The sequence below is a fragment of the Eptatretus burgeri genome, chromosome 14 (genome assembly GCF_056783735.1).
Source record: "Eptatretus burgeri isolate ZD-2024b chromosome 14, Ebu_testis_v1, whole genome shotgun sequence".
Lineage (NCBI taxonomy): Eukaryota > Metazoa > Chordata > Myxini > Myxiniformes > Myxinidae > Eptatretus > Eptatretus burgeri.
The window spans coordinates 70688867-70703083 of record NC_140974.1 but is presented as its reverse complement, the minus strand read 5'-3'; the positions used below and the strand labels follow the sequence as shown (position 1 = coordinate 70703083).

Genomic DNA, 14217 nt, shown 5'->3' with positions numbered 1-14217 from the left:
CCCCCTTTCCCTTCCATTTACAAGAAAAAAAAAACACAAAACAGAGAAGTTTCCTTTGGCAGAATTCTGTGGGAAATATCATAAGAACTGCATCATTCCCTACCGCCCCCATCTTCAGAATAACTCCTGGTTTATCTAACATTTTCCATCCAATAACATATTATGAGAAACTGCTATGACAGTGAAACACTTGGCCATAAATCTATATAAGCTGGTCATTCGTGAACTGTACAATGCTGGGGTGGAGGGGGAGGGGGCATCAAAAGCATGCGCTGCAGCAAATATTTCAACAAATCCTATTTACAAGTGTGGATTTTTTTTTTTAAACCTTCCCAATGGAGTCAAACAGAGTGAGCAAAAAAAGTTTTCAGGACAAACAAAAATGCCAGCAGAGGATAAAATAAGCCCAACTGCTGCCTTCCACCGCTTAATTAGTCTCGAGACAGACAAACCCCTTATTGTCCGCATGTAAAATTTTGGGGCAATGTGTATGACAGGGTGTCATCACCTGGGAATAACTGTAAATCACCAAATGTAAGGCCTGGAATTGCAATTATTTATGCAAGTAACTGTCAGTAGAATCCTGCTTGTACATCACCCAATTACGAGCTCCACAAATCAAACTCCTTCACTCTTAATGGGTTCACAATCTGACTCTAATTCGACAGACTAGTAAAGAACCCATCCACCCAATTTCTATGATGTTTGTGGTCTTCAGATGGAGAATTGTCACATTTTTGTACGATTTGTAATACACCCCCCCCAACAGGAGCAGCACTATCCAGACATTTACGGAGAGAGAATGGGCGACATCCCCAACTTTCAACCTCCTGGGCGATGATTTTTTTTTCCCCCTTTTTAAGTGTCCAAAACATTCGAGTGGACGCCAAGTCAAACTAGCAGTTTTCAACCCAGGGCTCCCGCGAGCAAGCGTGGACTTGCAATGCGTACACATCATGTACATAGAGGTATATAAAATTTGTAGATGGTCACATATGAGTGTGGGTATATGGCCCTCAGGGTTCCTGCAAGCGAGCACTCTCTGGAATTTTTGGGAATTGGTACGGTCAGACGGCCTGCGGATACCAACAGGGGCGCCGCTCATTCACGAGGTCCAGGAGGTCATGCTGAATGACTCCACTACCAGCAGGTGAGGCTATCTGATACACATTTACATCGAGAGAATTGGGGGTCCTCCCTGCACCTGAACCCCTCGGCTCCGAATTCAATTTTTCTGCCAAAAACCTTCTCGTGCACACCCTGAGTAGAGCCACCAGTTTTCAACTCATTCCGTCCAGCGGTTCAGCAATGCATGGAAGTCAAATGCGCGTGCACGCACACACCTCTCAAATGATATACAGTACGGTACAATTCCTGCACAAATGTAGCACAAAGAAGTACGTACCGTATAGCACGTGCAAGATAAATTAGGAGAAATCATTCACTCATGAAGTAAATACAGGAACATGCCAGACATGAAACAAAATTGGTCATGCACTAGTACATGTATGCAATAACAAAGGTTTGTAAAAGTGATGCTTTTTAGATTGTTTACATTGACACAAGATCGAGGCTCATAAAAGAGTGAGATGAGAGAGGGTAAAAAGGCTAAATAGTGACAGTGGGGCAGTGAGGCCACGGTGGACAAAAAGAAAGCAACCAAATGAAGGAACAGGAAAAAAATTAAAAAAAATTAAAAGAGAAAGAGAATAGTGGGTGGAAAGCATAGATTTTGGGAGTTTAACCAAGAGAAGATTCCTGGAGGAATGTTGTGTGTCCTGGAGGAGAGGGGATGGTCAGATGGCTGAGGATAGAGAGAACTAGACCGGAGTAGTGATGGTAAAAAACGAGGAGACGACATCAACCTGTCTGCTATGTGAGAATAAGCCTTTTGCTTCAGCCTCGTAACAGGAGATACCAATAATCCTTTAGATTCCACAAAATCCAGGAAAAACAGCCATGATGCTGGAGCACCTATCCTGCTGCCCCTCCCTTGCTCTCATTCTTACCCTCACCCTTTCTTTCTGCACATTCCCCTCCGTTGCGTCCCTCGACCAGGCTATTTTCACTGCTTTACACTATGTTGTTGCTCTTTCACGAGCCTTGACTTTGAAAACAGAATTTTTAAAAAGACAGTATACATGAAATGATGCAATCAGCAAAGACCCTATGGGATGAAAAATGCACAATTTTAAAATGAGAAGCAAGAGTTTAAGAGCACATCTCCCAGAGTCGTCATAACTTATCCACAATGAATATTCAAAAGGCCTCAAAGCGACGTACCTAGAGTCCATGCAAAGTAGTACTTGGGCCGTACAGCCTGCACAGACACAAGGAGGTAACACAGGCGGGTAGACAGCGATGCACTTGCGATGAACTCAGCATCAGCATTGCGGGCAGCTGGGAAGGTCTTGGAGAGCGTCACAAAGAGTACCGAACAGGAAGCAACGATGAGGAGTTTCTTCCACACGACCGGCTGTTGAAGATTAATAGGTCGGAACAATTGCAAATTAAAATTATAAACAGTAAAAGCAAGGCATCATGACAATGGACGAAGATTCCGCTCACATACCGAACTATCGAATGAAAAGATAACAAATAGAAGGACAAACGTTCAGCCCTCAAATGGTTAACTCTCCTGGGCCCAAAGAATGCAATGAGATTGTTAAAATAATTTGGAATTTTGTTGTGCTACTTTAAGGCTGCCAGAAGGGTGCGACGGCGGGCCATTTTAAATTATTATTTTTGTTTTATATTTTAAAACGTTGTTTTCTGCTTTATTTAGGTGTGCCCTCATTGAAAGGTGTGTCAAGTAATCATTTTTCAGAAACATTCCACTGCGTCGGCCTCAAGGGCGACAAGCCTCATGATTAACGTCTCATTCTACATTTCAATAAATGGTTGCCAGAAGTCTGCAAATGTGGAATCAAATAACGTTGAAAAGACAGATAAAAGCAACAAGTCCAAGGAAGTATTTTCAGCAGAAACAATTTAATAGTTCACCAGTGGAGATGGCTCGATTCTTCCAGGAAGGCATTTCCCATCAAACTTCGTTTCTTTGATCCAAAAGTTCCTGCCCTCAATAAAGGCGATGTAATCCTTGTAGCAGGTGCAAGGCCCGGCCAGGATGCTCATGAAGTTGAGGGTGTAGCTAAGAAACTCCAAAAACGATGGCCGGGCTCTGGAAAAATGTGGATCAGATGAAGACCGTCAATTTGCTTTGGAGAAACATTTCGGAAATCTCACGGACCAAGTGTAAACATATGACCTGACCCAGGCATTTCACTCACGGACCACGTGTAAACATGTGATCTGAGCCAGGCATTTTTCTCACGGACCACGTGTAAACATGTGATCTGACCCAGGCATTTCTCTCATGGACCACGTGTAAACATGTGATCTGACCCAGGCATTTCACTCAAGGACCACGTGTAAACATGTGATCTGAGCCAGGCATTTCTCTCACGGACCACGTGTAAACATGTGATCTGACCCAGGCATTTCTCTCATGGACCACGTGTAAACATGTGACCTGACCCAGGCATTTCTCTCATGGACCACGTGTAAACATGTGATCTGACCCAGGCATTTCACTCAAGGACCACGTGTAAACATGCGGCCTGACCTAGGCATTTCACTCACGGACCACGTGTAAACAGGTGATCTGACCCAGGCATTTCACTCAAGGACCACGTGTAAACATGCGATCTGAGCCAGGCATTTCTCTCACGGACCACGTGTAAACATGTGACCTGACCCAGGCATTTCACTCACGGACCACGTGTAAACATGTGATCTGACCCAGGCATTTCTCTCACGGACCATGTGTAAACGTGACCTGACCCAGGCATTTCACTCACGGACCACGTGTAAACATGTGATCTGACCCAGGCATTTCACGAAAGGACCACGTGTAAACAGGTGATCTGACCCAGGCATTTCCCTCAAGGACCACGTGTAAACATGCGATCTGAGCCAGGCATTTCTCTCACGGACCACGTGTAAACATGTGACCTGACCCAGGCATTTCTCTCACGGACCATGTGTAAACATGTGACCTGACCCAGGCATTTCACTCACGGACCACGTGTAAACATGTGACCTGACCCAGGCATTTTACTCACGGACCACGTGTAAACATGCGGCCTGACCTAGGCATTTCACTCACGGACCACGTGTAAACAGGTGATCTGACCCAGGCATTTCCCTCAAGGACCACGTGTAAACATGCGATCTGAGCCAGGCATTTCTCTCACGGACCACGTGTAAACATGTGACCTGACCCAGGCATTTCTCTCACGGACCATGTGTAAACATGTGACCTGACCCAGGCATTTCACTCACGGACCACGTGTAAACATGTGACCTGACCCAGGCATTTTACTCACGGACCACGTATAAACATGTGATCTGACCCAGGCATTTCACTCATGGACCAAGTATAAACATGTGATCTGACCCAGGCATTTCACCCACGGACCAAGTATAAACATGTGACCTGACCCAGGCATTTCACTCATGGACCAAGTATAAACATGTGACCTGACCCAGGCATTTCACTCACGGACCAGGTAAAAACATGTGACCTGACCCAGGCATTTCACCCACGGACCACGTGTAAACATGTGACCTGACCCAGGCATTTCACTCACGGACCACTTGTAAACATGTGACCTGGCCCAGGCATTTCACCCACGGACCACGTGTAAACATGTGACCTGACCCAGGCATTTCACCCACGGACCACGTGTAAACATGTGACCTGACCCAGGCATTTCACTCACGGACCACTTGTAAACATGTGACCTGACCCAGGCATTTCTCACAGACCATGTGTAAACATGTGACCTGTGACCTGACCCAGGCATTTCACTCATGGACCAAGTATAAACATGTGATCTGACCCAGGCATTTCACCCACGGACCAAGTATAAACATGTGACCTGACCCAGGCGTTTTACTCAAGGACCAAGTATAAACATGTGACCTGACCCAGGCGTTTTACTCAAGGACCAAGTATAAACATGTGATCTGACCCAGGCATTTCACTCATGGACCAGGTAAAAACATGTGACCTGACCCAGGCATTTCACCCACGGACCACGTGTAAACATGTGACCTGACCCAGGCATTTCACTCACGGACCAGGTATAAACATGTGACCTGACCCAGGCATTTTACTCACGGACCACGTGTAAACATGCGACCTGACCTAGGCATTTCACTCATGGACCACGTGTAAACATGTGATCTGACCCAGGCATTTAACTCACGTACCACGTATAAACATGTGACCTGACCCAGGCATTTCACTCATGGACCAAGTATAAACATGTGATCTGACCCAGGCATTTCACCCACGGACCAAGTATAAACATGTGACCTGACCCAGGCATTTCACTCATGGACCACGTGTAAACATGTGGCCTGACCCAGGCATTTCACTCACGGACCACTTGTAAACATGTGACCTGACCCAGGCATTTCACCCACGGACCACGTGTAAACATGTGACCTGACCCAGGCATTTCACCCACGGACCACGTGTAAACATGTGACCTGACCCAGGCATTTCACTCACGGACCACTTGTAAACATGTGACCTGACCCAGGCATTTCTCACAGACCACGTGTAAACATGTGACCTGTGACCTGACCCAGGCATTTCACTCATGGACCAAGTATAAACATGTGATCTGACCCAGGCATTTCACCCACGGACCAAGTATAAACATGTGACCTGACCCAGGCATTTCACTCATGGACCAGGTAAAAACATGTGACCTGACCCAGGCATTTCACCCACGGACCACGTGTAAACATGTGACCTGACCCAGGCATTTCACTCACGGACCAGGTATAAACATGTGACCTGACCCAGGCATTTTACTCACGGACCACGTGTAAACATGCGACCTGACCTAGGCATTTCACTCATGGACCACGTGTAAACATGTGATCTGACCCAGGCATTTAACTCACGTACCACGTATAAACATGTGACCTGACCCAGGCATTTCACTCATGGACCAAGTATAAACATGTGACCTGACCCAGGCATTTTACTCACGGACCACGTGTAAACATGCGACCTGACCTAGGCATTTCACTCATGGACCACGTGTAAACATGTGATCTGACCCAGGCATTTAACTCACGTACCACGTATAAACATGTGACCTGACCCAGGCATTTCACTCATGGACCAAGTATAAACATGTGATCTGACCCAGGCATTTTACCCACGGACCACGTATAAACATGTGATCTGACCCAGGCATTTCACTCATGGACCACGTGTAAACATGTGACCTGACCCAGGCATTTCACTCACGGACCACTTGTAAACATGTGACCTGACCCAGGCATTTCAATGTCATTTTGATATTGCTTAGTGTCATCATACAAATTACTACTCATTCCCATAAAAATGTATATATATATATATATATATATATATATATATATATATATATATATATATATATATATATATATATATATATATATATATATATATATACATATATATATATATATATATATATACATATATATATATATATATATACATATATATATACATATATATATATATATATATATATATATATACATATATATATATATATATATATACATATATATATATATATATATACATATATATATATATATATATATATATATACATATATATATATATATATATATATATATATATATATACATATATATATATATATATATATACATATATATATATATATATACATATATATATATATATATATATATATATATATATATATATATATATATATATATATATATATATATGACATAATTATAATATGCAATGTATCACTGTTGTGCTGATCATGGAAATCACTTTCCAATTCATCAAAAACTAGTTCTAAGAATATCATGCCAAGATCAAATTACAAACAATCCTAATTAGATATCTGGGATCTCAAAGTGATTGCCAAGGGTAAGCGGTCCCATGACTTACCGTTGGCCCGCGATCCTTTATGGCATTTTTTTGGATCAGCATACAACTTGGACTTTCAACATTTAGGGATAGAGTGTAAATTAAAAAAACATGTCCCATTCTCGAATCTATCCATAAAACTCAACTTCACGAAAAGTGAAGGAAAATTATTCAAGTTATGATCAAAAGGGTGGTTTTTGTTAATTAGGTCATGATCTGAACAAAGTAGGTCAAGGACACTATAGTGGGGCGGCTTAGCCCAAATATTCAAAAGAATTGTGCATTTTGTGATACAAGCACCAAATTTGGCACAAATGTACATTAATATGTTGCGAACATTTTCAGATCTTGGGCCACTTGAAATTCTCTCTTGATGTCCGCCATATTGGATTTCAAAATGGCCGCCACTTGAAATCTACATTTGCTATTATCTCTGGACGTAATGCAGCTATTGACTTGATTCTGGTATCTAAATGTATGTTTTTGGGGGCAAGGAATCCAATGGTACCATTTTCAACTTAATATTATCTATCACAGTCTGTTATATAATTTTATTTGGAAATTATCGAGGGAAATATTGGATTCAACACAATACTTTGAAAATAATGTCTTAGTTCTGTAAATATAAAAAAAAAAAACTATACTAAATCACTAGTAACAACTCAGAGAAGCTCATATATACTGGCAGTCTAAAATATAAATTCACATCAAGTGACTGCAGCAGCACTGTACATCCTGCAACACCGTGCCTACAACCACTACTGTCTGGAAGAAACCAGGGATGCAGAGGACCTTCCGGAGTTTGAAGACTGGTGTTGCCAGAGAGAAGACATCCCCCAGTTTCACTACTGGGCAACCGTGCTGGAACTAGAACTGTTGGATCTAGTGTATGTGCGTTCTCTCAGGCAGGGATCGTTAATGATGTACCTCGATGCTCTGACAGAGCTGGTCCCCTGGTTCCATACACTAGATCACACCCACTATGCTAGGTGGGTACCAGTGCACCTGAAGGACATGGCCGAACTCACCATCAAACAGCCAGATGTAGCCAGGAAATTCAGGGAAAGCCACTTCACCGTTCAGAAAACACAGAAGGTGTTCTCTTCAATCCCGATTGAAGAGGGATCCCGATTGAACCAGGCACATGAGCAGAATAATGCCTGCATCAAAGGAGACGGCGGAGCAGTTGGGCTCACTGACAACCCTAGTGCCCTACGTCGCTGGATGGTTGCGGGACCAGAAGTTGCCAGGGTGATCGAAGAATTCCAGGATGGGAACCAACACTGGAGACGGCAAACAGCAGACACACGTCATCATGATCAGACGCCAAGTGTACAGGCCTCATTTGTGAAAGAGGTTCGCTCTCTCGTCGGTGTCATAGAGGAGATGGGCAACCCATTCGAGGAGGAGAGTCAGGATGTAGTCAAACTGGACACAAAGGAGATTGCAGATCCTGCTGCTGTGGAGACCGTGATGAATGCCAAGAGGATTGGCCAAGAGCAGTTCGAGGCTTTCACCAGAGAGTGTCTGTTGGACAGAACAAAGGCATTGGACGCACCCATTCCTCGTAACAAGCTGAAGGTGTTCAGCACTTCCACTCCAAGAAGCCAGAGCATAGGTCAGCAACAGCTCGCCTCCATCAAGAATGACCGTGAACTCTTCGCACGCCTGTATATTGGCTGCCAGACGAGGGATGGAAACCTTGAGGAGTTCTTTTGTCACGAGAATCAGGCATGTCCTCCTGCATTGTCCGATGGTGGAAGCCTCTGCACTGGTACCAAGAGTGATCTCCTCACATGCTTGGAAGAAGTTTCCGACGCAAAGATAGAGACTCCTGTCACGACCTGTATTGTGCTTGATGGAGCAGCCATCGTCCAAATGCTGAAGCCGGCTGCATCAAAGACCTTTGAAGAGTATGCACAACAGATCTTCATCCCATATATGTCCACGAAGCTGCAAACAGTGTCACGCCTGGATCTGGTCTGGGATACTTACCTTGCTGATTCACTGAAAGGTAGTACACGTGCAAAGCGGGGACAAGGTGTGCGGAGACTTGTGGTGGCTGCCGCAGCCATACCAGGAAACTGGCAGAGCTTCCTACGAGTGGACAGCAACAAGACCGAGCTGTTCAGGTTCCTCTCAGCAGCTCTCATGGAATGGTTTGACCAGGAGGACAAGCAACTCGTCATTACTGATGGAGAGGCAGTGCTCAGCAAGCCACTACTGCCAGATCTGACCTCACTCGCCCCATGTAACCATGAAGAAGCTGACAGTCGGATGTTGCTGCATGCATCTCACGCAGTCCAGCATGGACACCATGCAATACTCATCCGGACTGTAGACACCGATGTTGTGGTGCTGGCAGTGTCCCTGGCACAGGAGTTGCAACCAGAAGACAAACTGTGGCTGGCATTTGGAACAGGCCAGAGTTTCCGATACCGAGCAGCACACGAAATAGCAGCTGGATTGGGACGAGAGAAGGCTCGTGCACTGCCAATGTTCCACGCTCTAACTGGATGTGACACTGTGTCTAGTTTTCATAGGCATGGCAAGAAGACTGCGTGGGCAGTCTGGACGGTACTGCCAGAACTCACTGAGGCGCTGCTGCTGCTGTCCTCTGCACCTCATGACATACCAGACAATGCAATGCGCATCATCGAGAGGTTCGTGATCCTGTTGTATGATCGAACCAGCAAATGCACAGACATTGACAAGGCCAGGAGGAAACTCTTCGCAAGAAGAACAATGTGCAGCTCATCCCTCCAACGAAGGCAGCTCTGGAGGAACATGTCAAGAGGGCAGTGTATCAAGGTGGACATGTGTGGGGTCATATACTGCTGCCAGCACCAGAGCTCCCTCCACCAACCAACTGGGGTTGGTCAAGGACTGGAGAAGGACAGTACACACCTTACTGGACCAGGCTAACTGAGGCAGCTCACAGCTGCATTGAGCTGGTTTCTTGCAAGTGCAAGAAAGGGTGTGTGAGGCACTGCAAGTGCAAAAAGGCTGCCCTTCAGTGCACAGCCCTCTGTGTGTGTGAAGGGGGCTGCACATGACGATGAGTCAACAACATTCATGTACTTGTGGCAATGCTGAACTTGTTAACATGACACTGTTTATGTACATGTATCTTCAGTACCGGTATATACCTAGCCTCAGATACCAGTACACCGAGCCTCAAATACTAGACCATGCAGCATGTCAGTATTATACCTAAGACATTAACAGAACTAAGACATTCTTTTCAAAGTATTGTGTTGAATCCAATATTTGCCTAGATAATTTCCAAATAAAATTATATAACAGACTGTGATAGATAATATTAAGTTGAAAATGGTACCATTGGATTCCTTGCCCCCAAAAACATACATTTAGATACCAGAATCAAGTCAATAGCTGCATTACATCCAGAGATAATAGCAAATGTAGATTTCAAGTGGCGGCCATTTTGAAATCCAATATGGCGGACATAAAGAGAGAATTTCAAGTGGCCCAATATCTGAAAATGTTCACAACATATTAATGTACATTTGTGCCAAATTTGGTGCTTGTATCACAAAATGCACAACAGGTTTGCTATGCTGCTACACTACTAAACAAATATCAGGTGAACAACTTCAGTGCAGGTACACTTTATGAAGCAAAAACATCTTAGAAGGACAAGAGGTCTTTGAAATTCGCATTGGCAAAATTGAGCGATGACAGAAAACGCGTTATTTTATGCAGATCACCATTTCACCTTGACCTTTCACCTGGAGGGTTATGATACAAGTTAAGCATAAATGCACCTTGCTCTGGGCTATCGAGAGCATGCAATTTCATTCTGATCGGACAAGCCTTAGTTGAGTTTTTGTAAAATAAAAAAAAAAGTTAAAATGTCTATAATCGGGTCATTGGACCTTAAAATTAGGTCAAGGTCAAAAGAAATTAAGTCAACCCCATATACTTTTTACTCCCATTATTGATGCAAAATTTAATTCTGAAAGTCCAAGCCGGCACTGAGATACAGCTCAGAAATTGGTGGGGAGGAAGAACTAGGAGAAGATGAAGAAGGAAGAAATAATAATAATAATTTAAAAAAGAAAACCTAAAAGGTGGTTAAGTCCTCGGGTTGTAAGAAACTGATACCATTAAAAATTGACACCACCAATTACAACAGGTATAAGCCTCCCCCTGCCCTACAGGGGGAGGCTTAACAAGTACAAGGTTAGATTACCATCTTAAAGAATAATAGAAAGGGATATCTTAAAGAATAAATCATAAAGAATACATAATAAAGGATAATAATAACACTTCTTTTAGGAACGTGTAAAGGTAGGAGACCACCGAGTACGTTGTTTTCACGATATCCACGAATCGCCCTGGGTTAAATCCCTGACTCACCTCACGGCGAATCGCTGTTGGTCGACTGTGAGATCTGCTTCTTCCTTGGCAAGGCCTTGGAATACAACACAACATGCAATGAGGCTACGCACGATGGATGTGCACATGTTGGACTGGCTCAGTAAGTTTTCGGCGTTTCATGCGCGTGTAGTTGATGGCATTATTACTCGCAGAATCAATAACATGCAAAAGTGTCACATAATGGGTGCTTTGGTGCAACAACTTTGAAAAATGATTACAGGATTCAAAGTTTTGCCTCCACAGCCATTCTCCTTCGTTTATACAGAATGACTTCCCTTCGAAGGAACTTCATCGCCAGAGGCCATTAGGCCCATCAAAGCCTGCAGCAGTGTTGCCAACTTACGGTTCTTTGTCCGTGCTCTATTCCTTTTAAATGCTGAGCGTCAAGCAAGGAAGCAGCACATGCCATTTTTATTTTCAAAAGAAGTCTTTGGGACGACACGACCGGGGTTTGAACCACTGACCTCCCAGATGCAGAGCAGATGCTCGAACCATTACGTCACCGAGTCTGGTTTTACAAATCATCCAATTAACCGCAGAGCTCGTGAAGACATCCAGATCGGAAGTGATAAATTATAGCCAGATAAATAATGAAAGCCAACAACAACAAAGAAACAATATTGTCTTAATAATCGGCATTGTATGAAAGAAAGGCTTGTGACACATTCACAACTTTGCAGCAAATGTTTTGTTTGCTTCAATTCCTCTTTCATCTCATTTTCAGAGCTGGTAACATTTTTTTTCGGAAAGGCCAAAATGGAGGAAGCAGTCAGGCACCGGAACCAGGATCTTTGCGGTGAAGTATGTGAGGCATCAAACTTATTTTTCAAAGAGAGTTATCTCATTCATGTCGAGCCATGTCTAACTTCTGGTGACATTCATGATCAGATTTCTCCAAACATCCCAAACCTGCACTGCTTCTCGAAGCTCTGGCAGAGACAGCTTGGCTACATCCTTCACCTCATCCATCCAGCACGTACAAGGCCTGCCTCTTCCTTTTCTTCCCTCAACCCTACGCAGCATTGTTGATTTCTCCAGACTTTCGTTTTCTGCACGCATGACGTGTCCAAAGTATGACGGTTTGTGTTTTATCAGTGATTTTCATGTAAATTGTCCAATTTATTCAATCACCGATTTGTTTGTTGTTGTTCTTCCAGTTCATGGAATTTGGAACATTCATCTCCCAAAACCACATTTCAAAACTGTCAATCTTCTTCCTTCCTTCCTTCCTTTCTCACTGTACATGATTCACATTCACACATTGCAACTGAAAATACCAGATCATTCACCAACCTCATCTTGGTTTGTTTTGTCACATTTTTGTCTTTCTACATATTTGTCAATCCTGACATTTCTGTACTCCCCAATGATTACCATCTATTAAACTCTCCTCTACATTCTCCATTCACTTCTATCTTAGAACACAGGAAAATGAAACTTTGCACAATTTCCATGTGATCGTCTCCCAATCGGAACACGTCTATCTTCTCAGGTGACAAGATTTTAACCTGAGATCCTTGGGTTAACCTGAGGCGGTCCCTTCGGGTGGGTGCCTGGAATGTCCTATACCTAAGAGAGGATGACCACCTGTCTCTGTTATCATGTGAGCTCAAGCGTTTGGACATCGGTATTGCAGCTCTCTCTGAGGTTCGGAGACCGGATTGCGGCGAGATCATGGTGGGTGGTTATACCTACTATCGGTCTGGTCGCTCTGATGGTTACCATTCCCACGGAGTTGCTGTCGCTATGTCCAATAATCTGACTCCAATTTTAATTGAGGTAACACCGGTCAACGAGCGTATTATGAGATAAGGATTCGTCACTCCTTGGGTGTCATTTCCCTGGTCTCTGTTTATGCTCCGACTGAGGTGAGTGATTTCACTGTGAAGGATGCATCCTACACCACGCTCGAGTCTGTGGTTGATCAGTGCCCCAGAGGAGAGACACTTCCAGTCTTGGGGGATTTCAATGCATCAACTGGAACTGATAGGGATGGTTATGAGACATGTGTTGGTCCCTGTGGGTCAGGAACTATGAACCAGAATAGCACCAAGTTCCTTGACTTTGCAAGAAGTCATGGACTTAGGGTGGCTGGTTCATGGTTTCAGCGCCCACAAGCTCATCGCTGGACTTGGTATTCCAACGCTGGTGGTGTGGCAAAGGAGATTGACCAAGTCACCGTTGATGGTCACTGGAGGATGATCCAGAACTGCAGGGTCTACCGGAGTGCTCAGTTCCTCCATACTGACCACCGACCGGCTTGTTGTAGCAACTCTGAAGTTGCACCTTAAATCCAGGAGAATGGTACCATCCCAGCCTAGGCTGGATGTTGGCAAGCTCAAGGATGAGAGGGTAGCTGAGGAGTTTGCGAACAAGTTGAGTAGAGATTTGGGGGGTCCTGAAGAGTTGTGGAGTGCCTTCAAGACCACCGTCCTTGATGTTGCCGGTGGATGCCTTGGAACTCACCGGAGGGCAAAGAAGAATTTTGTCTCTCAAGGGACACTGGATATCATTGACCAGAGTCGCAGGGCCAGGCTGAATGGCAGAGCTGAGCTGTTCAGGGAGCTGAGGCGTAAAACTGTACGTGCACTGAGGGTGGACAAGGAGGCCAATGTGCGAGGAATCTGTGAGGGGGTAGAGCATCACCTGTGGTCAAGGGATTCTCGTTCTGCTTACAGGGGAATTCGCGCATTGCGTTCATCCAAGCCCATCCCTGGGTGTACTGCAGTTAGAGCAGAGAGTGGAAGGCTCTTGACAGAGGAGTCTGAAGTGAAGGCCCGCTGGGCCGGTTACTTTGAGCGGCTGTACCAGGCTGATCCACC

General features: G+C 44.4%; 1 protein-coding gene across 1 annotated transcript in view; it reads right to left on the bottom strand.

Moving 5' to 3' along the window:
* LOC147013564 (membrane-bound glycerophospholipid O-acyltransferase 1-like) overlaps positions 1–14217 on the bottom strand; it is a 100047-nt gene that overhangs the window by 33017 nt on the left and 52813 nt on the right. The window contains 3 exon segments of the mRNA XM_085855476.1: positions 2284–2476; positions 3004–3181; positions 11375–11429. Coding sequence (XP_085711602.1) covers positions 2284–2476; positions 3004–3181; positions 11375–11429 — 426 coding nt within the window.